At 41.9% G+C, this 26,512-nt stretch overlaps 1 protein-coding gene across 5 annotated transcripts in view; it reads right to left on the bottom strand.

The window, feature by feature from the left end:
* The window catches only part of trafd1 (TRAF-type zinc finger domain containing 1), a 41,329-nt gene extending 20,136 nt beyond the window's left edge, over window positions 1–21,193 (bottom strand). For 3 of the 5 annotated variants that reach the window (XM_080208156.1, XM_080208159.1, XM_080208160.1), the window contains exons 1-4: window positions 20,949–21,193; window positions 14,079–14,141; window positions 11,308–11,443; window positions 7,193–7,246 (exon numbers count right to left, since the gene is read on the bottom strand). In XM_080208156.1, coding sequence (XP_080064282.1) covers window positions 7,193–7,246; window positions 11,308–11,443; window positions 14,079–14,122 — 234 coding nt within the window. In that variant the 5' untranslated portion in view covers window positions 14,123–14,141; window positions 20,949–21,193. Of the gene's footprint in view, window positions 1–7,192; window positions 7,247–11,307; window positions 11,444–14,078; window positions 14,142–19,557; window positions 19,606–20,944 lie in introns of those variants that run through there. The other 2 variants (XM_080208158.1, XM_080208157.1) reach the window with 2 other exon arrangements.
* Window positions 21,194–26,512: the final 5,319 nt, after the last annotated feature.

Genomic DNA, 26,512 nt, shown 5'->3' with positions numbered 1-26,512 from the left:
CTGAAGTGCATGAACTCACACATCCTCACATTAAACTCCTACTGACAGGTTTTCACCCAGTCACCCAATCTATCTATAACCCATTGCAGAATCACAATATCCTCATCACAACATGCCCTTCCAACCATCTTCGTATCATTAGCACATTTGGAAGTCTTATATTCTATTCCTTCTTCCAGTTCATTAATATAAATGGTGAATAATTGTGAACCAAGAACTGAACCCTGCGGTACTCCACTAGTTACATCTTTCCACCCAGAAAAGACCCCATTTATCCCAATTCCCTGTTTTTTATGTGACATGATGTGGGTATGCCGGCGTTGGACTGGCGTAAACACAGTAAAAAGTCTAACAACACCAGGTTTTAGTCCAACCTATTTATTTGATAATAGACTCACAAGCTTTTGGGGTTAGCCCCTTTGTCAGGTGAATGGAGAGTTCTCTCTGGGGGCGTTTAAGAGATCCACGGATAGGTTTATGGACGAAAAGGGATTGGTTTAGGTTAGTGGGTCATTGTTTTTTAACTGGTCGGCGCAACATCATGGGCCGAAGGGCCTGTTCTGCGCTGTAATGTTCTATGTTCTAAGTTTGCATTACATTCATTCAATATTACTACAGGAATAATGGAGGGGTATGTGATGTGCTGTTTCTGTATGATGTGGGAGCTGGTGGACCCCAGGGTCCTTCCCAGTGACCATGTCTGCAGTAAATGCTGGTTGCTGGAGGAGCTCCAGCTCAAAGTAGATGAGCTGGCCTCTGAGATACAGACACTGAGGCTCATCAGGGGGAGGGAGGGTGCCATTGATAATGGGGTGCAAGAGACATCCACCCCCCCCCCAGGCAGGCTAACCAGGGTCAGGAACAGGAGGGGGCTGCGGAGAGGAAGGAGGGTGGGAACCGGAGGAAGGAGGGTGGGGACTGAATGCCTCAGCCTCTCAATCTGCATAACAGGTTTGAGGTTCTTGCTTCCAGTGTGGACAAGAACGAGGGCTGTGAGGTTGGTGAGCAAACTGCACACAGCACAGTGATGCAGACACAGGTCATAGGCAAAGAGAAGGTGAAAAGGAACATAGTAGTAATTGGGGATAGTGTGGTTAAGGGTATTGACACTGTCCTTTGTCACAATGACAAAATGCACAGAAGGGTGTGTTGTCTGCCTGGTGCTCAGGTCCAGGATGTTGCATCTGGGCTGCAGAGGAACCTGGAGTGGGAGGGTGAGAACCCGGTCGTTGTAGTACATGTGGGTGCCAACGACTTAGGCAAAATGCGAACTGAGAGCCTGGGGAGGGAGTTTGAGAAGCTGGGAATGGAATTAAAAAGCAGAACCGACAAGGTGGTTATCTCCAGACTACTGCCTGAACTGAGTGCAGACGGGCGTAGGGTTGATAAGATTAAGGAAGTGAATGGGTGGCTCAGGGATTGGTGTGGGAGGAATGGGTTTGAATTTTTGGGGCATTGGCATCAGTATTGGGGTAGGCGGGACCTGTTCAGGTGGGATGGGGTTGGTCTGAACCGTGCTGGGACCAGAGTCCTGGCTAATCGTGTAAATAGGACTGTAGTTAGGGCTTTAAACTAATTGGGGGGGGGGGGGGGGGGGGGGGGGGGGCGCGGGCGCGCGAGGGTAGGTGACATTACGGGGTCTAAAGTAAAGGAGAGGGTGCAGGTAAGGGGGGAGGCCAAGGATGTCCCAATAATAAAAAGGAGTAGGGGGCGTGAGTATGGTTGGTGGCGTTCTGGCAAATAGGATACAGGTGAAGGCTGGGATGAAGGCACTTTATCTGAATGCACAAAGCATTCGGAATAAAGTGGATGAGCTGGTGGCGCACATCAGCACAAAGGATATGATCTGGTGGCCATTACAGAGACGTGGCTGCAAGGTGACAGGGACTGGGAGCTGAATGTTCAGGGGTATCAAGTGTTTAGGAAGGATAGGCAGGAGGAAAAAGGCGGGTGCGTAGCTCTGCTGATTAAGGATAGCATCAGGGTGGTAGTAAGGGATGATATAGGAACCAAAGAGCAGAATGTGGAATTGTTGTGGGTGGAGATTAGGAACAGCAAAGGGAGGAAGACGCTGGTGGGTGTCGTTTATAGGCCCCCAAATAATGATCTGGAGGTAGGGTGGGCTGTTAATGCGCAAATAAATGCGGCGTGCAGGAATGGAACAGCCGTAATTATGGGGGATTTCAATCTACATATTGATTGGTCAACCCATGTTGGACGCGGTGGGCTTGAGGAGTTGTTCTTGGAATGCTGCCGGGATAGTTTCCTCGAACAGTGTGTGTTGGAGCCGACGAGGGAGCGAGCTATCTTGGATCTGGTGTTATGTAATGAGGCGGGTAGAATTAGGGACCTTGTGGTGAAGGATCCTCTTGGGAAGAGTGATCATTGTATGGTGGAGTTTCTGATGCAGATGGAGGAGGAGAAAGTGGGCTCCCAGACATGTGTCCTTTGTTTGAACAGAGGGGAGTATGGTAGGATGAGAGAGGAATTGGCGATTGTTGATTGGGGGAGTGTGTTGGAAGGTAGGTCTGCTGACGAGCAGTGGAGGACCTTTAAGGAGATCTTTCTTGGTGCTCAGCAGAAATTTATTCCGATGGTTAAAAAGGATCAGAGGAGGAGAGGTAATCAGCCGTGGATAACAAAGGAGGTGAAGGAAAGTGTTAAATTAAAAGTGGATGCGTTTAGAGTAGCTAAGAGTAGTCGGCGAGAAGAGGATTGGGAGAGGTTTAAACGTCAACAAAGAAATTGATAAAGAAGGGTAGGATAAACTATGAAGCTGGGCTAGCGCTTAATATAAAAAAGGATAGCAAGAGTTTTTATAAATACATAAAAAGGAAGAGGCTGGCTAGGGTGAACGTTGGACCCTTAGAGGATGAGAGGGGGGACTTAGTGGTAGGGGATGGGGAAATGGCTGAGGCCCTGAATAACTTTTTTGTTTCAGTCTTCACGGAGGAGGACGTGAGTAATTTGCCGGGTGTTAGCGATGGAAAGATGGTAGGAGTGGAGGGCCTGAATGACATTATTGTTACTAGAGAGGCGGTGCTCGACAGACTGGAGGGACTGATTGTGGACAAGTCCCCAGGACCGGATGGAATGCGTCCAAGGGTTCTGAAGGAAATGGCGGAGGTGATAGTGGATGCCTTGGTGATTATTTTCCAAACGTCGCTGGATTCCGGGGAAGTGCCGGAAGATTGGAAAACGGCTAATGTTACGCCGTTGTTTAAGAAGGGTGGCAGGCAAAAGGCAGGGAATTATAGGCCGGTTAGTTTAACGTCTGTTGTAGGAAAAATGTTACAATCTGTGATCAAGGAGAAAATAGCGAGGCATCTTGAGGAGAATTGTTTGGTAGAACAGACGCAGCACAGTTTCGTTAAGGGGAAGTCGTATCTGACGAACTTACTGGAGTTCTATGAGGATGTGTCTAGGGCAGTGGATAGAGGAGAGCCGGTGGATGTGGTCTTTCTTGATTTTCAGAAGGTGTTTGACAAGGTGCCTCACAAGAGGTTATTACAGAAAGTCAGGGGGCATGGAGTTGGGGGTAGGGTGTTAGTGTGGATAGAGGATAGGCTGTCAAATAGGAGGCAGAGAGTGGGGGTCAATGGGTGCTATTCGGATTGGCGATTGGTGACTAGTCGAGTGCCCCAGGGGTCGGTGCTGGGGCCTCAGCTATTCACCATTTATATAGATGATCTGGAGGGAACCAAGTGTATGGTGTCGAAATTTGCTGATGACACCAAGAATGGTGGAATGGCAAATTGTGCGGAGGGTGTGGAGAGTCTGCAGAAGGATCTAGATAGGCTGGGTGAATGGGCCAGGAACTGGCAAATGGAATTTAATGTTGGCAAATGTAAGGTTGTCCACTTTGGTAGGAATAATGGTAGGAAGGACTATTACTTACGTGGCGAAAAACTGCAGCATGCGACGGTGCAGAGGGACCTCGGGGTCCTTGTGCATGAGTCGCAAAAACCCAGCCTGCAGGTGCAGCAGGTGGTCAGGAAGGCTAATGGGATGCTGGCCTTCATAGCGAGGGGGATTGAATATAAAAGTAGGGAGGTCTTGCTGCAGCTGTATAGGGCACTGGTGAGGCCGCAGCTGGAGTACTGTGTGCAGTTTTGGTCGCCGCACTCACGCAAGGGTATTTTGGCCTTGGAGGGAGTGCAGAGGAGGTTTACTAGGCTGATTCCGGAGTTGAGGGGATTGAGCTATGAGGAGAAGCTGAATAAACTAGGCTTGTACTCGTTAGAGTTTAGAAGAATGAGGGGAGATCTCATTGAGATGTACAAGATGTTGAATGGGATGGATAGGATAGAGGTGGAGAGGCTCTTCCCGCTCAGAAAGGACAGTAGGACTAGAGGGCACAGCCTCAGGATAAAGGGGGGGGGGGGGGTGCGGTTTAGAACGGAGTCGAGGAGGAACTTCTTCACTCAAAGGGTGGTGAATCTCTGGAATTGTCTGCTCGTTGAAGTGGTGGAGGCTGCCTCGCTAAATATTTTTAAGACGCGGGTTGATAGGTTTTTGATAGGCAAGGGGATTAAAGGTTATGGGGAGAGGGTGGGAATGTGGAACTGAGCCACGACAGATCAGCCATGATCTTATTGAATGGCGGGGCAGGCTCGAGGGTCTAGATGGCCTACTCCTGCTCCTACTTCTTATGTTCTTATGTTTATGTTCTAATCCCTCTTACAATTTAGCATAAACAATCCACCTAATCTGCACATCTTTGGGCTCTGGAAGGAAACTGGAACACCCAGAAAAAACCCACACAGGCACGAGGGGAATATGCAAACTCCACACAGTCAAGCAAGGCTGGAATTGAACCCAGGTCTCTGGTGCTGTGAGGCAGCAGTTCAAACCAGTGTGTCACCATGGTACCCAGATCTCCACATATTTCTTTGAACTGCTAAATAAGAGTTCCTGCACTGTTGCCCGTGCTAACACGTCCTTCAATTCCATGGGCTTTCACTTGGTGCACCAGCCTTTTCTGCTGCACCTTGGTTCCCCTCTATCTACTCTCCCTGTTCAATCCTTAAAGAATCTGAGCAAAGATGATTTATCTTTCATAAAACCATGTTGACAAGAATCCTAGATCTACAGTGCAGGAGGCCATCTGGCCCATTGAGCCTGCACCAACAACAATTCCATCCAGTTCCTACCCCCATAGCACTATGTATTTACCTTCCCAATCCCCCGACACTAAGGGGCAACTTAGCATGGCCAATCAACCTAACCTATACATCAATGGACTGTGGGAGGAAACCCACGCAGAGAGAATATGCAAATTCCACAAAGACAACTCCACCCGAGGCCGGAATTGAACCCAGCCATAAACATAGATAAGGGTCATGGGTGGAGGGAGGACTGGTTATGTTAAAATGGCAGCGTGGGCTTGTTGGGCCAAAGGGCCTGTTTCCTGGGCTGTTTTTGTTCTTTGTATCTGGCGCTGTGATGCAGCATTGCTAACCACTGTGCCACCGTATTCTGAATTTAGTTACACTCAGTTTTCCTAAATGATTAGCTATTTCCTCTGATTATTGGTAAGATGCTGTTGCCAATAATCACTGTTAATCTAACTGGGCTTTAGTCCCCCGCCTTCAGCCTTTTGCCCTTCTTGAACAAGAGTGTCACATTTGTTATTTTCCCAATTCCAATCTTTGGGTACCCTCCCATAATTTAGCAAGTTATGAAAAATTTCAATCAATGCATCCCTATCTCTGCAGCCATTTCCCTTAAAACCCTAGAGTGCAGTTCATCAGGCACTGGTGACTTGTCCACTTTAGCCCCTTGAGTTTCTCTATTCCTTCTGATTGGGATTTTTATAAAGTCTTCTATGTAATTTGAAATCAGCCCATCTGATAACTTAGGGATATTAGCACTGTCTTCCACAGTGAAGACTAATACTGACCTGCATCTTGTTAACAGTTCATCTTAGACAACTCCTCCCCCATACCATTATAATTGCCCTTACTTAAACTGAAGTCACTGGTTATGGTCCTATGACATTCAGTCTCAAACTGTATCTCAAATTTTATTAAATTGTGATCACTACCCCCCTAGAGCATCCTTAACCAAAAGATCCCTTATTAATCCTTCTTCAATGCACAAACCAAATCTAAAATAGCCCATTTCCGGTAAGGTTCCACAATGTACTGCTCAAAAAAGCAACATCGGATGCACTCCACAAATTCTTCTTCTACGTTACCCACACCAATTCGGTTCATCCAATCAGTACGTAGATCAAAATATCCCATGATAATTGCAGTTTCCTGCAAACATGCCCTTGATATTTCCCATTCATGCTCAACTACTTGCAATAGAATACTCCCATCCTTGTCTTCCATCCCCTGCTATTCAGGATTTCAACCCAAACTGATTCTACACCACTATCCACTGCCTTGATATCTCAACTCAGCACGACTCTGAAACTTCTTAGATTAACAATGTTACCCCGTCTTCTTTCCCCTTTGGCCTATTCAGCATGGTGGCACAGTGGTTAGCACTGCTGCCCCACAGCAACAGGGACCTGGGTTCAATTCACAGCTTAGGTCATTGTCTGTGTGGAGATTGCACATTCTCCCCGTGTCTGCATGGGTTTCCTCCAGGTGCTCCGGTTTCCTCCCACAGACAAAAGATGTGCAGGTTGGGTGAACTGGCCATGCTAAATTCTCCTATAATGTACCCAAACAGGTGCCAGAGTGTGGCAACTAGGGAATTTTCACGGTAACTTCATTGCAGTATTAATGCAAGCCTACTTGTGACCAATAAATAAACTTTACTTTTCTTTTGGAACATTACATATCTTTCAGTGCTTAAGGAAGTTGCCAATGGTGCTGAACATTGTGCAGTGAAAATTCCTATTTCAACCTTCTGATGGAGGAAAAGTCAGTGATGTAGCAGCTAATGATGGATGGACCCAAGACCCTGAGGAACTCACACAGTGATGTCCTGGGACTGAGATGATTCACACCCAACAAGCCGAGCTATCTTTGCTGGGTAGAATCCAAAGCAGTGAAGGGTTTTCTCTCAATTCCCATTAATTTCAGTTTTTCAATGGTTTCTTGATGCCACACTCGGTCAAATGCTGCCTTGATGTCAAAGGCAGTCACTCTCAGCTCAGGTTCGTGTTTGGACAAAGGTTGAAATGAGCTCTGGGGCTATTACATTAGGCAAGCGTACAGAGAGCAGAAGCACATACCTCGTGTTTCTCCAAATGATTTTTTTCCACCTTCATGTTGCACTTACAGTCAACCTGAAAAACAGAAGTGATAAAATTTAGATTTCAAACCTTTTTTATTCTTTCATGATATGACGGCATCACTAGAAGGCCAGAATTTGTTGCCTGTCCTATGAATTCTGGCTTCAGACAGCATTTAAGAGTCAACTACATCACTGTGGTTCTGGAATCACATGTAGACCTGACCAGGTAAGGATAACAGATTTCGTCCCTTAAAAGATATCCAGGTGCTTTTTTTTTAAGATGACAAATTGATGATAGTTTCATGGTCACCATTACTGAGACTAATTTGCAATTTCAGATTTTATCAATTTAAATCCAACTGTGCCCTCAGAGTATTACCCTGGACCTCTGGGTTACTAATTCAGTGAAAGCACCACAATGCCACTTTCTCTCCAGAGTGTTCATTATATTCGGGTTACCGTATAACAGGGCATTCATCTCCAGGCAAAGCATAAAGACCTTCAGCATATGCTAGCTTAGCTGATCAGCAAGGCAATAAGAATGCAAATGGGTAAAATCAATTTGTTAAGCCAAATGCCCAGGACAAGGAGTAGAAGAAACCAAAAAGACTCCAAAAAAAAATTCTATTATTGCTCACCATCCAATGATGAATGTTGGAAAACACATTGTGGCTAAAAGTCAGTCCCAGCCAAAGGCAGTCAAAATTAAGGTAAATTTTGAAAATTTAGGGAATTATCCAATACTTCTGACTCATGCAAAAGTCAGGTTGTTCAGGGTACATAATGGCAATAAAAGCACGACCATATATACAAAGTACCTCAAGTGTAGCACACCAGGACAAACAGACCACTTTTACTGCTATTATCTACATTAGAACAAATTCCAAATATCTTTAAAATGGAAGCAAGTTGACTCAAGCTGTTGATGTGTTCGAAATATTTCTCAATCATATCTGATAAACTAAGAAATCTCAACATTTAGTCTAAATGATAACTATACAATTGATACAGCAATGAACCTAGAGAATTTAAACTGCCAGTTCCAATCTTATAGATTATAGTTAGTTATGTCCAATTGAAAATCAAACTGGAACAAAAGGCACCTATATCACTCAAGATAAATCAAAGCTGACCAATTGTACAACACTTCTTTCAGTGAAAAGACTATATATTAGATTAAGGTTCACTCCTGAGTTACATGCCTTAAGCAACTCTCCTCACATTTTGAAACAAAACAATGACAGTTTGGGCCTTCCTGTAGTCAATGAGCAAATATGTCTGGCATTTCTATTACATCAATCTGACCCTGATAGGGGATGTTTGAAATAATAAATATTGGAAGACAGAGTATTGTTTAATTGCATATTAGCTGCTAAAGCAACCTTCAACTATCCCTAATTTTTGCCCATAAATGTACGCAAATAATAAATATTTTAAAGATTTGCCATAAGAAAAATATCTTGGCAAAGGCAGCTATTAGCCTTTTCCTGTAATTCCTTTGTTGGGAGGCAAGTGGAAAGATGGTAAAAAGGAATGGAAAGAGAATCATAGAATCCCTACAGTGCAGAAGATGGTCATTTGACCCATCAAGTCTTCACCAATTCTCCGGCAAAGCATGACCACAGAGCATGACAAGCTCGCGTTTCCTTCTCTATGAAAGATATGCTTTGTCTGTGTAGTGCAAGTAACAATACTTTTCACTGTATGCTAATACATGTGACAATAATAAATCAAAATCAAATTAATTTCTAACATCACTTCTTTTAGTACCAAATAAACACTTCATTTTTACAGGATTAGACGTCACTTTAATTATAGTTAGCTATCATAAATATACTTGCTTTAAATGTAAACAGTCTTGAAGCTTTCCAAGAGAAAATGAGTTTCAGCGCAACTTGCAGAAAACCCATCTTCAAACAATTCCCATCTAGAACTCAAATTCTAAACTGCAAAAGCCACTCTCTGCTATAGATCCTGCTCTTCACACTAACCACTTAATCACATGACCTTGTCATTCAACTTCCTAAGTGGATAAACAAAAGCTCATTACTCATTTCAGTTAGGAATTTGTTACTTTGATACAGCTAATGAACTTGCTTTTACAACTCTTCAGCTAACACACCAACTGTCTGCAGAATAAAGGAATTTTAAACATACCCCTTGAACAAAAACAAATCAACTGCACTACCAACATATGGGGAAGAATGTAGTAGATGTTATATTGAACACTTAATTGGATAATATTTGTATTTAGTGCACATACTGTGAATTACTGTGGGTAACTCTTAGTGAGAATCATTGCAACCATTTTGCAAAAACTAAGATCCCAAACATTAATGAACAACTTGCAATATTATAATGTTTTTCATAATCAGAGAACATCACAATGTACTTCATAACCAACGAAGTATTTTGGAGGCGTAACTACTGTTTAAAGGAAGAAAACACAATAAATGATCAAATAATTTAGGGGCTTCTAGGACAAAGCAGCAAAATCTAAAAATTAGAACCTGATCTTTCAGGAGTGAGGTGGTACAGATTTGGAACTTTCTGGGAACATCAATTTATAACAGCATGGATATTGATCTAGCATCAATTGTTAAATTTAAATCCAAGACTGAGATCTGACAAGCAGCAAAAAAGGTTAGTAATTGCCTAGTTACCATCTTCCAGCTCTATGCATAAGCAATGCAAACACATTATCTCTGATTTCAGTAATTCGCAGGAGTTTGTTTAGGGTGATGGCTTTTTCTATGTGGAAGCGTGCCAGTTATTTTGAAAAACTATTTCATTTTTAACTGGCGCCTATTGTCTTGAAACAAATTTAAGTACTGTGGTGTCTGGGAAACTAATGCTTTCCTTGTGTGTTGTGGCTTTAAGTTTAACCCATGTGTGATGGGTTGGAGGATATTGATGAATTCCTCTAATTCTGCCTGTTACTACGCAACTGCATCATCTCAAGGAGTTAGCGAGGATATGAAAATCAAAGTAGCCCTCAATAAAAGGGCCCCTGCTCTAATCTATGCAGAGTTGGCTGAACTTTACCATAGTGTATGAACATCAAGAAATAGTAGATCATACAGCTTGTTGAGCCTGCTCCACCATTCATTACAATGGCTGAGCCTCAGCCTCACCTCCCATTTTCCTAACCACTCCCCACAGCCCTGGACTTCCTGAGATTCTCTGGGCAAGATTTTACAGCCTCACACATCCTGAAACCATAAAATCCTGCCCGAGGTCAATGGGTCTTTCCATGGTCCAGCCCCTGTCTGCTCAGATTCCTGTGGCGGATCAAATGATAAAACTCCGGCCCAAAAGTCTTCCAGCTTTAAAGATATTCACTGATGGAGAAAAAAATAACCCTCAGGGTAGACAATTCCAAAGATACATAACTGTTTGTGTGAAGAAATTTCTTACCTGAATCCTAAATCAGCCTCATATCCTGAGGCTGTATCCCTCAGCTGTAGATTCCCCAGCCCAGGGAAACTATTTTCAACGCATCTTTTCAAGCCCCTTCAGAATACTGCATACTTCAATGAGATCACCCTCTTTTTTCCCCTCAGCCGCAGAGCACATACAATTGATTTACCCAGACTCTCACCATTAGACATTCCTCTAATCCCACGGATTAATCAAGTGAGCCTTTGCTGCACTGCCATCCTTTCTTAAATATGGATACCAAAACTGCACACAGGATATGAAGTGTGGTCTCAAAGTCCTCTTCAGTTGTAACAATTACTCCAATCCCCTTTATAATAAAGGGGAACATGCCACTTGCCTTCTAAATTTCTTGCTACACCTGAATGCTAACTGTGTTCCTTTTACAATGCACCCAAGTCATCTTTAATATTGGCAATTTTCACTCCCTTAAAAAATCTTTGCTTTTCTAGTCTTACAACAAAAATGAATAACCTTGGTGAAGTAGCTTCCCAATGTTTGTTTTACAAAGAAAGATCCTTTGGACAAGGCAAATAAGGACATCCAGTACCTATAGAACCGTATATCAGCATAAGTCAATGGCTTCATAGATGGAAAGAAAACTGGTGTTGAAAAAACAGGCACAAAAAAGTAGTTTAAATATTTACCACAAGACCATTATTCTACTGATCTTACCAGTGCATGTTCTGTTTCAAAGTGTTCCTCCATCTCAGATTTTGGGAAGGGTTCCTGACAATACCTGCAAAGATCAATGTTTCTTCTACAGTGGATTTCATGAATGGTGAAGTTAGTTGCAGGAATGTCGCGTTTGCTGAAGGTGAAACAAGAGAAATTCTAATTACAGAAAGCTAGCAATTAGAAAGACAGTATCTGCTCCTCCTGCACGTCTGAATTGAGGGGTGGAGGTTAACAACTGCCAATCAAGCGCAAAGTAAGCTATTTTTAGAAAAAATAAACCCAACACCATTCATTTTAACTCAAAGAAATACAGTACAGATGATCCCATGTTTAACTTCCTCTCAGCCAAAATGGGAAGTGGGATACTATTTGCTTCAACCTCCCTCTCAGATAGAAGAGCAAAAACAGCCCGTTATAAAATCTACTGTAAAGTATCCACATGCTACTGTCAAACAACAGACGCCTTCCAACACTTAACTACAAGTCCAAAAGGTCATTATTCACCTGACCCCTAGGTTACTCCATCATAAATCATTACAATCTAATCCAACTCTGTATTCACCCAGATTTTTCCCCCCTACACACTGGCTGCCCAATGGTGAACAGGAGTACTTTCTCTACCCAACCAGGAGTGATTATTCCAATTGTATGCATGCAAAGTGCACAGAACTATCTTTAACTGTGACACTGGAATATCCTGTCTTGGCCATAAGGAAAGGTATCAGGGGTAACAGAGACAACAAAACTGTGCCCCAACAAAAAAAACTGACATAAGGAAAACTGTCAAAAGAAAACAAAACACTGGATTCTTTAAGATTAAACAATGCACCGATATTCCATGACTAGTCTTTAAAAAAGAAAGACCTCTTTCCTGCTCCTTTGTTCCGTAAACCTTAAGTGACTTTCAGCTGCTAGATAATGAGTCACTGCTACAGATCTGAATATTCGCTAACCCAGCCAATTTATCTGTTCCACATGTATCATCAACATCCAAGTGGAAGTTAAAATTTTAATCTGCAGCAAAGTCAAGCAAGCTTCCAGATACTGATATGGGAAATAGTTTTACTTTCATTTCAATAAAACGTTCACAAATTCAGACACTCCTTTTGAAAATTCTATCTGCCAGATTCCTATGGGGTTGCAAGAGAAATTAGTATTTTAAAAAGAAAACCTCAGATGGGAGTAACTCAACGAGGCTATAAAGAAATTCTTCAGAGTTAAAATGCCATAGTTTAGGAAGGACAACAAAAATTAACTAGGTTAGATTAAATCACTTCTCAACAGAACATCTAAAGATTGTCTGAGCAAGAGATCCCAGCACTTAATAAATGACCTAGTAAATGTTCTAGTATACTAGATGCTCTCAATTTACCCAATCGCATCTTTTCCAGATATAGGCAATGGTTAATCCCATAAGGGGTTTCCTATACATTTGTAATAGTTGGCAATACAAGTATCAACCACTACTTTTTATTATATGGCATTTTTTCTTTATAATTAAATCAAGACGAGCAAGAAAAACAAGTAACTTATTAAGGAATGCTGGTGAGAATTTGTGGAAAATAATCAAGGGCGGGATGGGACTACTTGTATTCAGACAACCTCAACAGCCTGGGACGCAGGCTAAAAACCCACGTCCAATTTAATGTAAATGCCATATGGAAAATGGGAATTGGTCTTTTCCTGTGCCAGTGCTGTGATATTGAATGGCAGAAGTGTAAATTCCCAAACATATCACTATAGCATATCTGTCTTGATACTTTTTTTCCTGTTAAACCTTTTATCCATTTTTTTCCATAAATAAACACAGCTGTTATTTTGTTAGGCAAAGGGTAGAAATTGGTTGGGAGGGAGTACCAAAGCAGTTCTGTGAATACAGATGATTAATCCATGGTATTTAAAGTTGCCACTTGAACTGGATAACTTCATTTACTCATCGATCTCAGCAACAAACAAGTTCTTTTCTTTCTTCAATGAGATTGGCGGCTAATAGAAACTAGGAGCAGGAGTAAGATATTCGACATTGAGCCTCCTCCGCCATTGAATATGATAATGGATGATTCCCTTTCTCAATGAATCCCAACATGCCATTTGCCTTCCTAATTATTGCACTGCCTCTCCACTATCATTGACAGATCCCTTTCTACATCTACACTTGCCAACAGATCACCTAAATAATACTTTCCTTTGTGTTCTTCACATCAATATGTATAACTTCAGATTTTAGCAATGCTGTATTGTATTTACCATGTGTTTGCCCACTCAACCTGTCCAAATCACTTTGAAGGCTCCTTGCATCTTCCTCAACTCTCAATTCTACCCAGTTTTGTCTTATCAGCAAACCAGTAATGATACAAGTGAAAAAACAGATAATCCAAGACATTCCACAGAATTCCAACCTCTGCCAGGTTTCATTATTAATTATAACAAATATGGCCTGCTTAGATATATTCAGAAGCATTGGCTGGTACCAAATTAATCAAGTGAATCTTCTCTCAACTGCTTCTAGAACTAGATCTTTTTCAAGTTAGTAGACCAAAACTATATACAAAGCTCCAGGTGTGATCTCAGCAAGGCCCTTTCCCGCTGCAGCAAAACAGTATCTTAAAACGTCTAATCCAACCTTGAGCTTCCTTCAGTAGACATGACTAAGGTATTCCACAGGCTTCATCCAGAAACCAAACTTATAAACATAAGCTGGCAAAGCAGCTTTTAAAGACAGATATCAAAAATTTTTCAAAGTAATCATGTCTAAGCTAGTCCCTTACCAGTTGGCACAGAGCCGAGTTTCCTCAGTCTGATCTTCAGACATCTTTGTTCTTTATCAAAATCTACAAAACAAAACGGATAATTCATTGAGAACTTTAAACAGGTTTAGTTGCTAAATAAGATCTAGGAAAGCAGTGACCAAAAAAACAACACAATGGTAAAAACAGGAAAGCATACGTCCAGCAGCAAATGAATGGAGAGCAGAGAAGATGACTGTTTTTTAGGTTAGTTTTTGGATTTATTTAGCCTCACCCTTCAACTACAGCACAATTTCCAAAACGGATGGTCCCAGCCTATCTGCATACATCTTAATCCACAGTTTAGGAAGAAATTTGTGAGGTTGACCCACCTTCAGAGTGGGAAAATACCAAAACAGAGGGGACAACTCAAATTTGAACAAGTAGCTTTACTAATGTATTTTAAAATCACTCCATTATTTCACTCTTAGGCATCTCTACTACACAATATCCCTTTGCAGGTCAAGCTGGATCTCATTTCCAAAGTTAATCTACCACAAAAATCTAAGAAATAAATGAAGGCAGCCTCCTTGCTCTGATTTACTCTCCTACAGCTAATGCTTTGGCTCCACTCAGTGCCTCCTCACAGTGTAGGAGATATAAAACTTCATGAATCCACAACATCAATCCACATTAAGCTTGTCACATGCAAAAGTCACCAAACAAACTCAAATGTGTTTAAAAGCTCAGGATCCAGGCTTAAGTCTAACTCGCATAGTTAGAATTCAAATTGCCTTGCATACACAGCATCCAACTGCAGAACTCCTAGCTGGGGTCAACAATTCTACCTAACCAGCATCTGGTTATGGGAAGCAGTCGGTTATAGGTCTAGTACAGCTTCTACTCCAGCTAGCTGCAATTATATTTGTCATCACTGATGATCACCCAACCAACCTATAATTACAGTAACAGAAACACCCAACATTTGTTACCTCGCCCAAAGAAACATTGGTCTAGATTCTTCCCGACTGTTAGCCCTTTTCTATCACTAACTTATTTTCTCAGAAGACATGTCAGCTACAATTCTCACCAACTTTTACAGATGCACCATAGAAAGCATTCTTTCTGGTTATATCACAGCTTGGTATGGCTCCTGCTCTGCCCAAGACTGCAAGAAATTTCAAATGGTCGTGAATTAAGCCCAGTCCATCACGCAAACCAACCTCCCATCTACTGACTTTGTCTATGCTTCCCATTGTCTCGGAAAAGCAGCCAGCATAATTAAGCACCCCAACACCCCGAACATACTCTCTTCCATCGGGAAAAGGGTACAAAAATCTCAGGTCATGTATCAACCGACTCAAAAGAGGCTTCTTCCCTACTGCGATCAGATTTTTAAATGCACCTACCTCGCACAAAATTGATCTTTCTCTACACCCTAGCTATGACTGCAATACTATGTTCGACACTCTCCTTTCCTTCTCTATGAACATACACTTTGTCAGTATAGTATGCAATAAACAATACTTTTCACAGTATACTAATATACATGACAATAATAAGTCAAATCAAACATACCAATGTTATCATCTCCCAAGTAATAAAACAAGCCTAACTTAACATTATCAGAAGTTCCGTTTTTAGTTTCATTTTACTGCAAATTCAGGGCTGACAGCTCAGCAGGACTTTCTTGCTGTCAGGAATAATGACTCACAGACCAGCAAGAATCCAGCACCTCATAGCCCTCAAATTTTCAAAAGAATAAGGAACCAATACCAGCCATTCACTTTAATAACATTTAAAGTGCTACTGAGAGCCAGCACTTCAGGGTTGTCAATGTTGAAAAGGACTCGCTCAATAAAGGATCGTGATTAGCGCACACAGACTGTTTACAGTTGTGTTACACCATAAAAGTTTAAGGGAAGAATTTTGCTACAGGATCTTGTTAATCCTGTGAGCAATTAGACTTAGTTATCTAATTAAGCTAAAGTTTCTTCCATCTGAAAAGGAACCATGAGGCCAATAAAAGTTTCCACTGATTTTGCACCAACATCTTTGATAATTCTAAGTTAAATATTATTATTATACATTCAATGCTCTAACCACATGCAGAGGAAAAGGAAAGTAGCTGACATAATGGATTTCACTTACTAGGCCCTTCACCTCCTCCCATAGTGGAAGCCCCAAGTATACATTGCTATTCTGTTCTGCTGCAGGGCGAAGGACTCAGTAACACTGCAGTGACTCAGTGGATGAATGCCTTACATGAAACTGAACCATACAGACCAGATAGATCTGTTCTGATCACAAGAAAGCATGGAATTTGATATTCAGAACTTATCTGGCAGAAAGGCACAGGAGTAAAAAGTAGTTTAAATAAAGGAATTGAGCCAGTTTTACTCCTGCCTTTTCATTAAAGGTGCTGGGGTGAAATTGATTAAGCTAGAGTGCACCCTTGACCAAAAAGGCTCACCAATTAAGGACAATTGAGATGCCAGATCTGCAAAATAGTTCATCATGAGGGGTCATCGCATACTACAAGAGAGATGTACATGCGTGTGCGTACGCTGATCACAGGGTTTCCCAAGATTTGGAACCTTCTCCTCCCTAGTCCAGGGTGTTGAAACCAACCAAATCACCAGAATTCAACAAATACCAATTTCATAGAATTCCTGCAGTGCCATTCAGCCCATCAAGTCTGCTCTCCTCTGGGCCCAACACTTGCCCCATTCCCTTAACCCCATACATTTATCCCACTAATGTTCCTAACCTACATATCTTGGGACATGAAGGGGCAACTCAGCATGGTCAATCACCTAACTTGCACATTTTTGGACTGTGGGGGGAACCCCACGCTGACATGAGGAGAATGTGCAAGCTCCACACAGGCAGTCATCCAAGGCTGAAATCGAACCTGGGTCACTGGTGCTGTGAGGGAACAGCCCTAACCACTGTGCCACCATGCTGTCCTAATTTCTTCGCATTAAATGATCTATTACTTGTCTAGGCAACAGAAGAAACACTTTTCCCTCAAATAGCACACTAAAGAGGTCAGGGATAAAGACAGAACCAGCTTGAGATCACAAGACCACTATTTGATCGTTTGTGTGAAACGGCAACTCCCAGAATGGGCACAGGCTGGCATGCAAGGATGCAAAACACATTTTTATATTTGGAAAATTGGTGAACTAACCAGGATCAAAAATGGACTAAACACAACAGAGCTGTCAACTTCAGTGTTCTTCAACATTAATGCTCCAGGTGATGATTCACATCAGGGTTTATTTCTATAGTATATGTAGAAACAAGGAAGAGTAAGCCATTCAGCACTTTGAGCCTGCTCCACCATTCAACATGATCATGGCTGATCCATTATTTCAATGCCATATGCCTGCTTTCACCCCCTATCTATCTCTTGAATACATTTAATGACTTGGCCTCCACAGTCTTAGAACGTAGAACACTACAGCACAAACAGGCCCTTCGGCCCACAAGTTGCACCAATCACATCTATACCTACTAAGCCATAGACCTATCTATAACGCTCAATCCCATTAGATCCCATATACTCATCCAGAAGTCTTTTAAAAGACCCCAGTGAGTTCGCCTCCACCACCACCGACGGCAGCCGATTCCATTCACTCACCACCCTCTGAGTGAAAAACTTACCCTTAACATCTCCTCTGTACTTGCTTCCCTGCACCTTAAATCTGTGTCCTCTCGTAGCGACCATTTCAGCCCGGGGAAATAGCCTCTGAGAATCCACCCTATCTATTCCTCTCAATGTCTTATAAACCTCTATCAGGTCGCCTCTCAACCTTCATCTCTCCAGGGAGAAGAGTCCCAGCTGTCTCAACCTATCTTCATAAGGTATGCCTCCCAATCCAGGCAACATCCTTGTAAATTTCCTCTGCACCCTTTCAATAGCTTCCACGTCCTTCCTATAGTGAGGCAGCCAGAACTGCGCACAGTACTCCAAGTGGGAGTTCTGTGGTTAAGAATTCCACAGGTTCACTACCCTAAGTGAACTAATACCCTAACACTGGGTCCCCTGGTTCTAGATTCCCCAACCTGGGAGAACATCCTCCCTGCATCTAATTTGTTCACCCCTGTTAGAATTTTATAGGTTTCAATCAGGTCTCCACTCATTCTTCTAAATTCCTGCAAATACAGGCCCAATCAAATCAATCTCTCCACATAGGGCAGTCCCACCAATCTCAGCATCAGTCCAGTGAACTGCTGCTGCATTGTCTCCATGTTCTTAGAAAGGGAGACCAGAACTACATGCAATATCCAAGTGTGGTCTCACCAAGGCCCTGTATCACTGCAATAAGTCGTCTCACAACATCGGGTTAAAGTCCAACATATTTATTTGTAGCAAACGCCACTAGCTTTTTGAAGTGGCGTTTGCTACAAATAAACCTGTTTGACTTTAACCTGATGTTGTGAGACTTCTTACCGTGTTTACCGCAGTCTAGTGCCGGCATCTCCACATCATAACTGCAATAAGATATCCCTACTTCTGAACTCAAACCCTCATGCAGTGAAGGCCATTTGCTTTCCTAATTGCTTGCTGCACCTGCCTCACCACTTTCTTTGAATGGTGTACAGATCCCTTTGTACATCCAGACTTCCTAACATATCACCATTTAAATAATACTCTGCCCTTCTGTTTTTCCACACTGAAGTGTGTAACTTCACATTTCACAATGCTATACTTCATCTGTCGTGAGGATAAAAGCAAATTACTGTGGATGCTGGAATCTGAAACCAAAAAGAGATAATGCTGGAAAATCTCAGTAAGTCTGAGCATTTGTAAGGAGAGAAAAGAGCTGAAGTTGAGTCCAGATGACTCTTTGTCAAAGCTTAGATTTCCAGCATTTTCATTTGCATCTGTCATCTGTTTGCCAACTCACAACTTGTCTAAATCACCTTGAAGCCCCCTTGCATCCTCCTCAACTCTCAATTCCAGCCAGTTTTGCATCATCAGCAAATTTGGAAATTTTACATTTGGTTCCTTCATTCAGATCATTTATACACATTATAAACAGCTGGGGTGCAAGCACTGATCCTTGCAATACCCCGCTAATTACTGCCTGCCACTTGGAAACCATTTATTCCCACCCTGTTTCCTGTCAGCCAAATATTCAATACATGCCAACATATTACTCCCTATCCCATGCGCTTTAATTTTGCCCATTAACTTCTTGTGGGAGACCTTGTCAAAAGCCTTCTGAAAATCCAAATACATTTTTCCCTTGCCTTGAAATAGTGAGGAGTTGTAGAACATTGACTGAAGTCCTCGCTCACACAGAACAGATCAGGCACTTTCCTGTCTTTTCAAACACTTTATACTGTTCTGGTATCACATCAATTTCATGCAGCCAGACAAATCTCTAAAGCCAGCAAGACCTTGGCTTCAAAACAGTCTCTCATGAATGGGACACAGCTACAATTTACAAGTAAACAGTCCAATTTCAATATGCTACTTTATCAGCATCAATTCAAAGACTCTACTCACAAATGAGTTTGAAAATAGAATAAAAACAAAATGGAAGAGATCAAAGAACAGTGACTGCTTCCCTGTTTAAGGGGTTCCTTCCAAAGTCCATTGTTTCTGAAACAGGAAACATTTGCAGTTGTTATATAAAGGCTTGAAATCCAATCCTTCAAATCTGCATTGGAAATAAACTTCCTTTCTGTAGCTGCTGAAACAGGAGGCATGCAAATATCTGTAAGGGTTCATATACTTTATAAACCTATCATTCTCCTGGACACAAGTTTTCAAATTTGTGCAATGTAGAAAATATGCAGCAGATAATAAGAGCATGTACTTTTCACAACAGCATATAATTTCTAATAAACTATCAGATAATTGTAACCTAACTTTCAAAATTGGACAAACATACAAAACTCCAGGATTGGGAAAAAGGTCTGGGAGTGGTCCTCAAATGAGGCCAAATTACCACCTTTTTACATTGTCATGGTCAAGAGCTGACTAAGACTGTACAAAAGGTAGAGATAGTGCTTCACATACAGAAATTTCTGAAAGGGATGTTGCAAGGTGACACAAACATCAGCACAAATTGACTTGCAGGAATAATTTAACACTGCACATCACACACTAACTAACCCACCAAGAACCAGAATAAAATTGGAACACATTAAAATGCAATCAAATTTATAATTAGAAGATCCATGGTATAAAAAGAGGTTGCCATTCCACCCTGATCAAATTAATAATTAGAAGCTCTATGGTGTGACAATGCTGCCATTCCTGTCCTGATCAAGTTAAAAATTAGGAGCTCCACGGTATTGTGAGGTTGCCATTCCGCCCTGATCACAATAATGCTGATGGGAGGAGGTTGTCATTACTGTTCTGATCACAATAATAATTCTGGTGTGGTAAGGTTGCCATTCCTGCCCTGATCACATTAATAATTCCAACATGATGCAGCTGCCATTCCTGCCCTGATCACATTAATAATTCTGATGTGATCAGGTTGCCATTCCTGCCCTGATCCCATTAATAATCCTGGTGTGGTGAGGTGAGGTGACCGTTCGGCCCTTCTATTTCTCCACCTATGACGTCACCCAGACCATCCCATTATTGGATCCCTTCTGACGTCACAGCAGGAACCATTCATTCGAGGAGGGAATCCGCAGCTTTCAAAGAAAAAGAGTCAAACATATGATTCTCGAATTTGTAAATTAAAAACTTTAACATATTCGTAAATTGTTTTACGGGGGGTGGGAGGAGAAAAATTCAGATGAGTTTGGGCGTTCATTTTTACAAGGGCAGAAGGACAGTCACATTAATACCTCACATTAAAAAAAACGTTTTTTTGTTTAACGTGTGTCAGAAATCGGCAATCCGGTTTGAAATAAAATGGACTCTCATTATTTACATACGGATTTTGGTCAACAAGACAGTTGTTTCCTTCTCTTGGCGGAAGCTGCCGTCGTCGCCCCTAATTCACTAACTGCCACCGGCCGTAAAAACGGTTCAAAGAGTCGGGATGGGGCGGAGAGAGGAGATGAAAGTTCCAAACAAGGCCGGGAACAGCGGAGAAATCCACTCAATTCGACGCCAGCGACCGCCCTGGCCACAACATTCCTCTCAGCGATGGGCTGCCGGCTCTCCGCTGTTTATTCGCCTCAGCAACACCAACGGATATCCCGCCCTCACCCGTCGCTCATTGGTCCATCCAGAGCCCGCCCCGATAGCTGATATGTCCGTTTCACGTCAATCACAATGACGCAATATCTCCGTCCCGCCCATCCCCGCCTACTTCGACAATGACGCTCACATTGTCAAGATGGTATCTCGTCACCTCCGCCCTCTCTTGCCCCGACACTGACCACTGGAGGCTCGGAGGTTTAAGGTTTATTGCTTAGTGTCACAAGTAGGCTTAAATTAACACTGCAATGAAGTTACTGTGAAAATCCCCTATTCGCCGCATCCTGATGCCTGTTCGGGTATGCTGAGGGAGCAATTAGCATGGCCAATGCACCTAACCAGCGCATCTTTGGAATGGTGGGAGCAAACCTACGAAGATTTAGAACACACAGACTCTGCACAGTCAACCTAGGTGGGAATCGAACCCAGGTCCCAGGTGCTATGAGGCAGCTAACCACTGTGCCGTGCAGTTCTCTGTGGTAAGCAGAAGCAACATTCATAGAATCATAAAAACCCACAGTGCAGAAAGAAGCCATTTGGCCCATGGAGTCTGCACCGATAACAATCCTACATATTTACCCGCTAATCCCTCTAACCTACACATTTCAGGGCACTAAGAGGCAATTTTAGCATGGTCAATCAATCTAACCCGCACATCTTTGGTCTGTGGGAGGAAATCAGAGCACCTGGAGGAAACCCAAGCAGACAGGAGGAGAATGTGCAAACTCCACACAGACAGTGACCCAAGCCAGGAATCGAACCCAGGTCCGTGGTGCTGTGAAGCAGTAGTGTTAACCACTGCCTGTGGTTGCTGCAAACAAAAACAGAAAATGTTGAAAAAGGAATATGAGAGAAAGCTTTTTTCACACAGCCAGTGGTTAGGACCTTGAACATACTGTTGGTATGTGTGGTGAAGGCATGTTCAATTAAAGCATTCAAGAGCAAATTAGATGATTGTTAAGAAATAAATGATCTGCAGGATTATGGGAGAAGGCAAGGGAATGGCAGTCAATGAAACACTCATTCATAGAACTGGTGCAAAGATGATGGGCCAAATGGCCTCTTGTAATGTAACAATACTGATTTTCAACAAGTATAGAAACTGAAAGAGAGCCATAGAAGAATAATCATAGAATACGTGCAGTGCAGAAAGAGGCTATTTAGCCCATCAAGTCTGCATTGACTTTCTGAAATCCAGGCCCTTCTCATAACCCTTACGCATGGTCAATCCACCTAACCTGCATATCTTTGGACTATGGAAGGAAACTGGAGCACCCGGAGGAAGCTCATACAGACACAGGGATAATGTGTAAACTCCACACAGTCACCCAAAGCCGGATTAAAACCTGGGTCCTTGGTACTGTGAGGTCGCAGTGTTAACCACTGCGCTGCCTCTAAAGAGTTAATTTTTCAGGTTGTTGACGTTCCAGCTGAGACACAAAAATGTCCCTTTAGTCTTTATTAATATTAACACCAGATAATGAAAAGTGTAAAAGTAAAATTGTAAATAGTAATTAGCCTAATATTATTGTTTCAGATATAGTCCCACAATAATAAACAGCTAATCTGTCCCTGGCTGTCACACTTCTTTTACCTTATTATTTGGTTGATTTCCCATCATTCTCAAGTTTACCATGGCTCCCATTTTGCCATTCTCAACAACAACAACATGTATTTATGTAACAATGCAACTTTAATATAACAAAACATACCAAGGCTCTTCCCTAGTGCATTATAAGGCAAAATTTTACTCTGAGCCACATAAGATGATATTGGGCAAATGACCCAAAGCTAAGCCTAAAACATAGGTTTGAAATCACATCTCAGTTGGGGGAAAGAGTTGAAAAGATGGAAAGGTTTAAGGGGAGAATTCCAAAGCTTTTGTCTTTGGACTTTAGCAGTAGGGAGCACTGTTCCACAAGTTCCAGTAAATCCTCAGCTTTGACATCCCCTTAACAGACCTGCTGAGGTTTTCCAGCATTTTCTCTTCTGATCCAGTAATCCTCCTGTTGGCCCACTCACATGGTTGTTCATTTGTGAGCCAACAGGGAATATTGGCATGCTGTTCCAATATGGACAATGTCACAGTCCAGTTCCTTCAGTCATCAATTTTCATCTATACACATGCATGACCCTGCATTCTACATTCACAAAGATCAGGAAACTCAGCCATCAAAGTACAAAACCTGGAGAACTTTGGTGGCTCTGCCTGTTGTGCTTCAGTAGGCTTTTGTCTCTGAGTCAGAAGATCGTGAGCTCAAGTCCCATTTCTGGGGCCCGAGCACAAAAGTCAATGCTGACATTTCAGTATAGTACTGAAGGACAGTGCTAAACAACTTTACCCAATATCTTCAGAACATGTTGTCAAGGGACAGTACTTGAAGAGGAGGAGCCAAAGATAGATTCTTTGGGGTTTTCAAAGATTATGGTGCCAGATAAGAAGATAAGCCATTGCTGGCACTGCTCTGGCTATGACTGGACAAGTAAATCAAGAACTGTGTTGGACAATAATGTGGTCAATTTTGCCAAGACAACTAAGATGTTAAGAAGGAGGAGGAGGCACCATATTGTTATGAACAAGGATGAGAGAAAACTGCAACATTAATTTCCTTTTCATACTGTCCCTAATCACTGTGGTTTTGGAAAGGAGGATGTGTGTGTTTCTCACGCTTAATGTGTGGTCAATTTGAACAATCAATAGTCAAGTTTTCATGGGTTTAAAGAGGATTATTTATGCATGTATTCACCCCCTAAGTCTAACATTACATTACTCATATGGTACATACCTACAAACTTAGGAAAAATACAGTTATAGAGGATAGTACACTTTTACCAACTGCAAATAAAGGAACAGTTAGTAGTTCATGTGTTTGGCCTGTCTTATAAAACAAGTATATGTGGTAAGCCTGTTGAAGCAGGCATTTTCGCTTGTTAAGAAAAGTTTATTAGTCACAAGTAAGGCTTACATTGACACTGCAATAAAGTTACTATGAAATTTCCCTAGTCCCCACACTCCGGCTCTGGTTTGGGTCAATGCACCTAACCAGCATATCTTTCAGAATGAGGGAGGAAACCAGAGCACCCAGAGGAAACCTACGCAGACATGGGGAGAATGTGCAAACTCCACACAGACAGTGACCCCAGCTGGGAATCAAATACAGGTCCCTGGCGCTGTGAAGTAGCAGTGCTAACCACTGTGCTACCATGCCAACCAAAGGGTGTGTGTAGGGTTAGTCCAAGTAGATTCAAATAGTTAGAGTCAGATCAGAATTATTACAGTATTTCCTCAAAGGGATGGATTTTTCACCAGATTTCAAATTGGTTGCTTGTGGTTTTCTTAACAAGAGGTCGAACTTCTGTGCTGGTGAATTTGAAAAGAAGCAAGCTGGTGAGACTTTTAAGATGTAGCAGTTGACAGGTTTTAAAGACGTGGCTATTACTGCCTTTTTCTCTTGCTGCTTTTTGTGCAGCTGGTGTTACATAAGAATATAAGAAATAAGAGACGAGTAGGCCATCTAGCCCTTCGAGCCTGCCCCGCCATTCAACAAGATCATGGCTGATCTGAAGTGGATCAGTTCCACTTACCCGTCTGCTCCCCATAACCCTAATTCCCTTATCGATTTAGCCTCCTCCACTTCAATGGGCAGAGAATTCCAGAGATTCACTACTCTCTGAGAGAAGAAGTTCCTCCTCAACTCTGTTCTAAACTGTAGGAGGTTTTCAGTGACCTATGTGTTATGTTGGCTTTCATGTGAGAGATTTTTCTTTATTAATTACAGCTCAGCAAATATAAAGAACCCACAGAGGCAGTAATTCTGATTGAAGACGTACTTTATTGTAGGAGAATGATTTGGGGCAGATCAAATTATTCTAAATTGCATTGTTATTAGCATCACAATTATACATTTTCAAAAATCATTTGCCCATCTACTTTCTTCATCATAACCAGAGTGAGTCAATCATTTTAGTATGAATCATTTATCTTGGCCAATGACACCCTTCTCTCTAGCAGCAAGAGAATACATAGGTCCAGAGGGTCGAGAGGTCCTACCCAATGTCTCAACCTCAATACATAAATCTATAGAGTTCAAAAGTTCTTTCCCACTGTCTCCTAACAACATCAACACATAAGTCTGTAGAATTCAAATGTTTCTTTTCCCACTGTCTACTTTAACAACCCCTTATTGGGAAAATTGAATTATTCTATTCATTCTACCGTCTGGGAAGTTTGCACTTTCTAAAGCTAAGATAGTTTTCAGTAGCTTTATTGTTTTCAAGGAATGTGGTTCTTCTTGCTCAGCTGTATCCCATCATGCTCCAGAGTGTCATTAGCCAAGGTAGGCCTTTAATTCAGAATACAATATATTTTTCAAAAAATACAAGTTTAAATTGTCTAATCGTGGTTATATATATTTCCATGCAAACTGTACTTTTTTTTAACTCAGGGTACTTGTATTTTTTCTATACTGTACTCACTCTAAATTAGTTTATCTTAATCTATTAGCCTTTCTGATCCTAGATTATCCTAAAGCACTCTAACAGTAGCCTATAGTTCTGTTCTTTCCCACAAGGAAACAATCTCTGTATCCGTTCAATCAAAACCTTCCATAATTGTAAAGACTTCTATTGGTACGTTTCAGCCTTCTTTTTTCAAGTATAAATAGAGCCAGCTTGGCAATCCTTTCCTGATCTATATATACATGCAGTTCTGGTATTAGCCTTGCAAATCTTCTCTGCACCCTCTCCAGTCTTCTTGTTATATGGCAACTAGAACTGCACAAAACACCCCATGCATTGTCCAACCAAGGCGCGACACAAGTTCAGCATGATATTCCTGCTTTTCAGTTCTCCTGGCCGAGAAATAAAATCTATTATTTGATTTTTTTTAGGCCTTGCTAACCTGTGGTGCAACTGAAAGTAATAGATGTGGCTTTACTGGGCATGAAAATAATCATGATCACAGGGAATGTGAGTCTGAAAATACTGATTTAATGTTCACAATCTCTCCCTGTTGTTACCATACTTTCGTCACTCTTTTATATTTTACAACAGATTGTGGCTTCTTTGGCTCATTCTCACCTTTCAGCCAGAAGGTCCTGAGTTCAAATGCCACTCCAGAACTTTGAGCACATAACATAGGATTGAAACTAAGACCCCATCCATTCTTTTAGATGGATATAAAAGATTTTACAGTATTATTCTCCAGCAGTTCTGCTCAATATCTATCCTCCATCAAGCTTCAAGAGAAACAGATTATTCAACCACTTATCTCATAAGAATCTACAAAATAGGAGTA

The sequence above is a fragment of the Carcharhinus amblyrhynchos genome, chromosome 20 (assembly GCF_965287045.1).
Source record: "Carcharhinus amblyrhynchos chromosome 20, sCarAmb.v2.hapA, whole genome shotgun sequence".
Lineage (NCBI taxonomy): Eukaryota > Metazoa > Chordata > Chondrichthyes > Carcharhiniformes > Carcharhinidae > Carcharhinus > Carcharhinus amblyrhynchos.
This window is presented reverse-complemented; position numbering and strand designations above follow the sequence as displayed.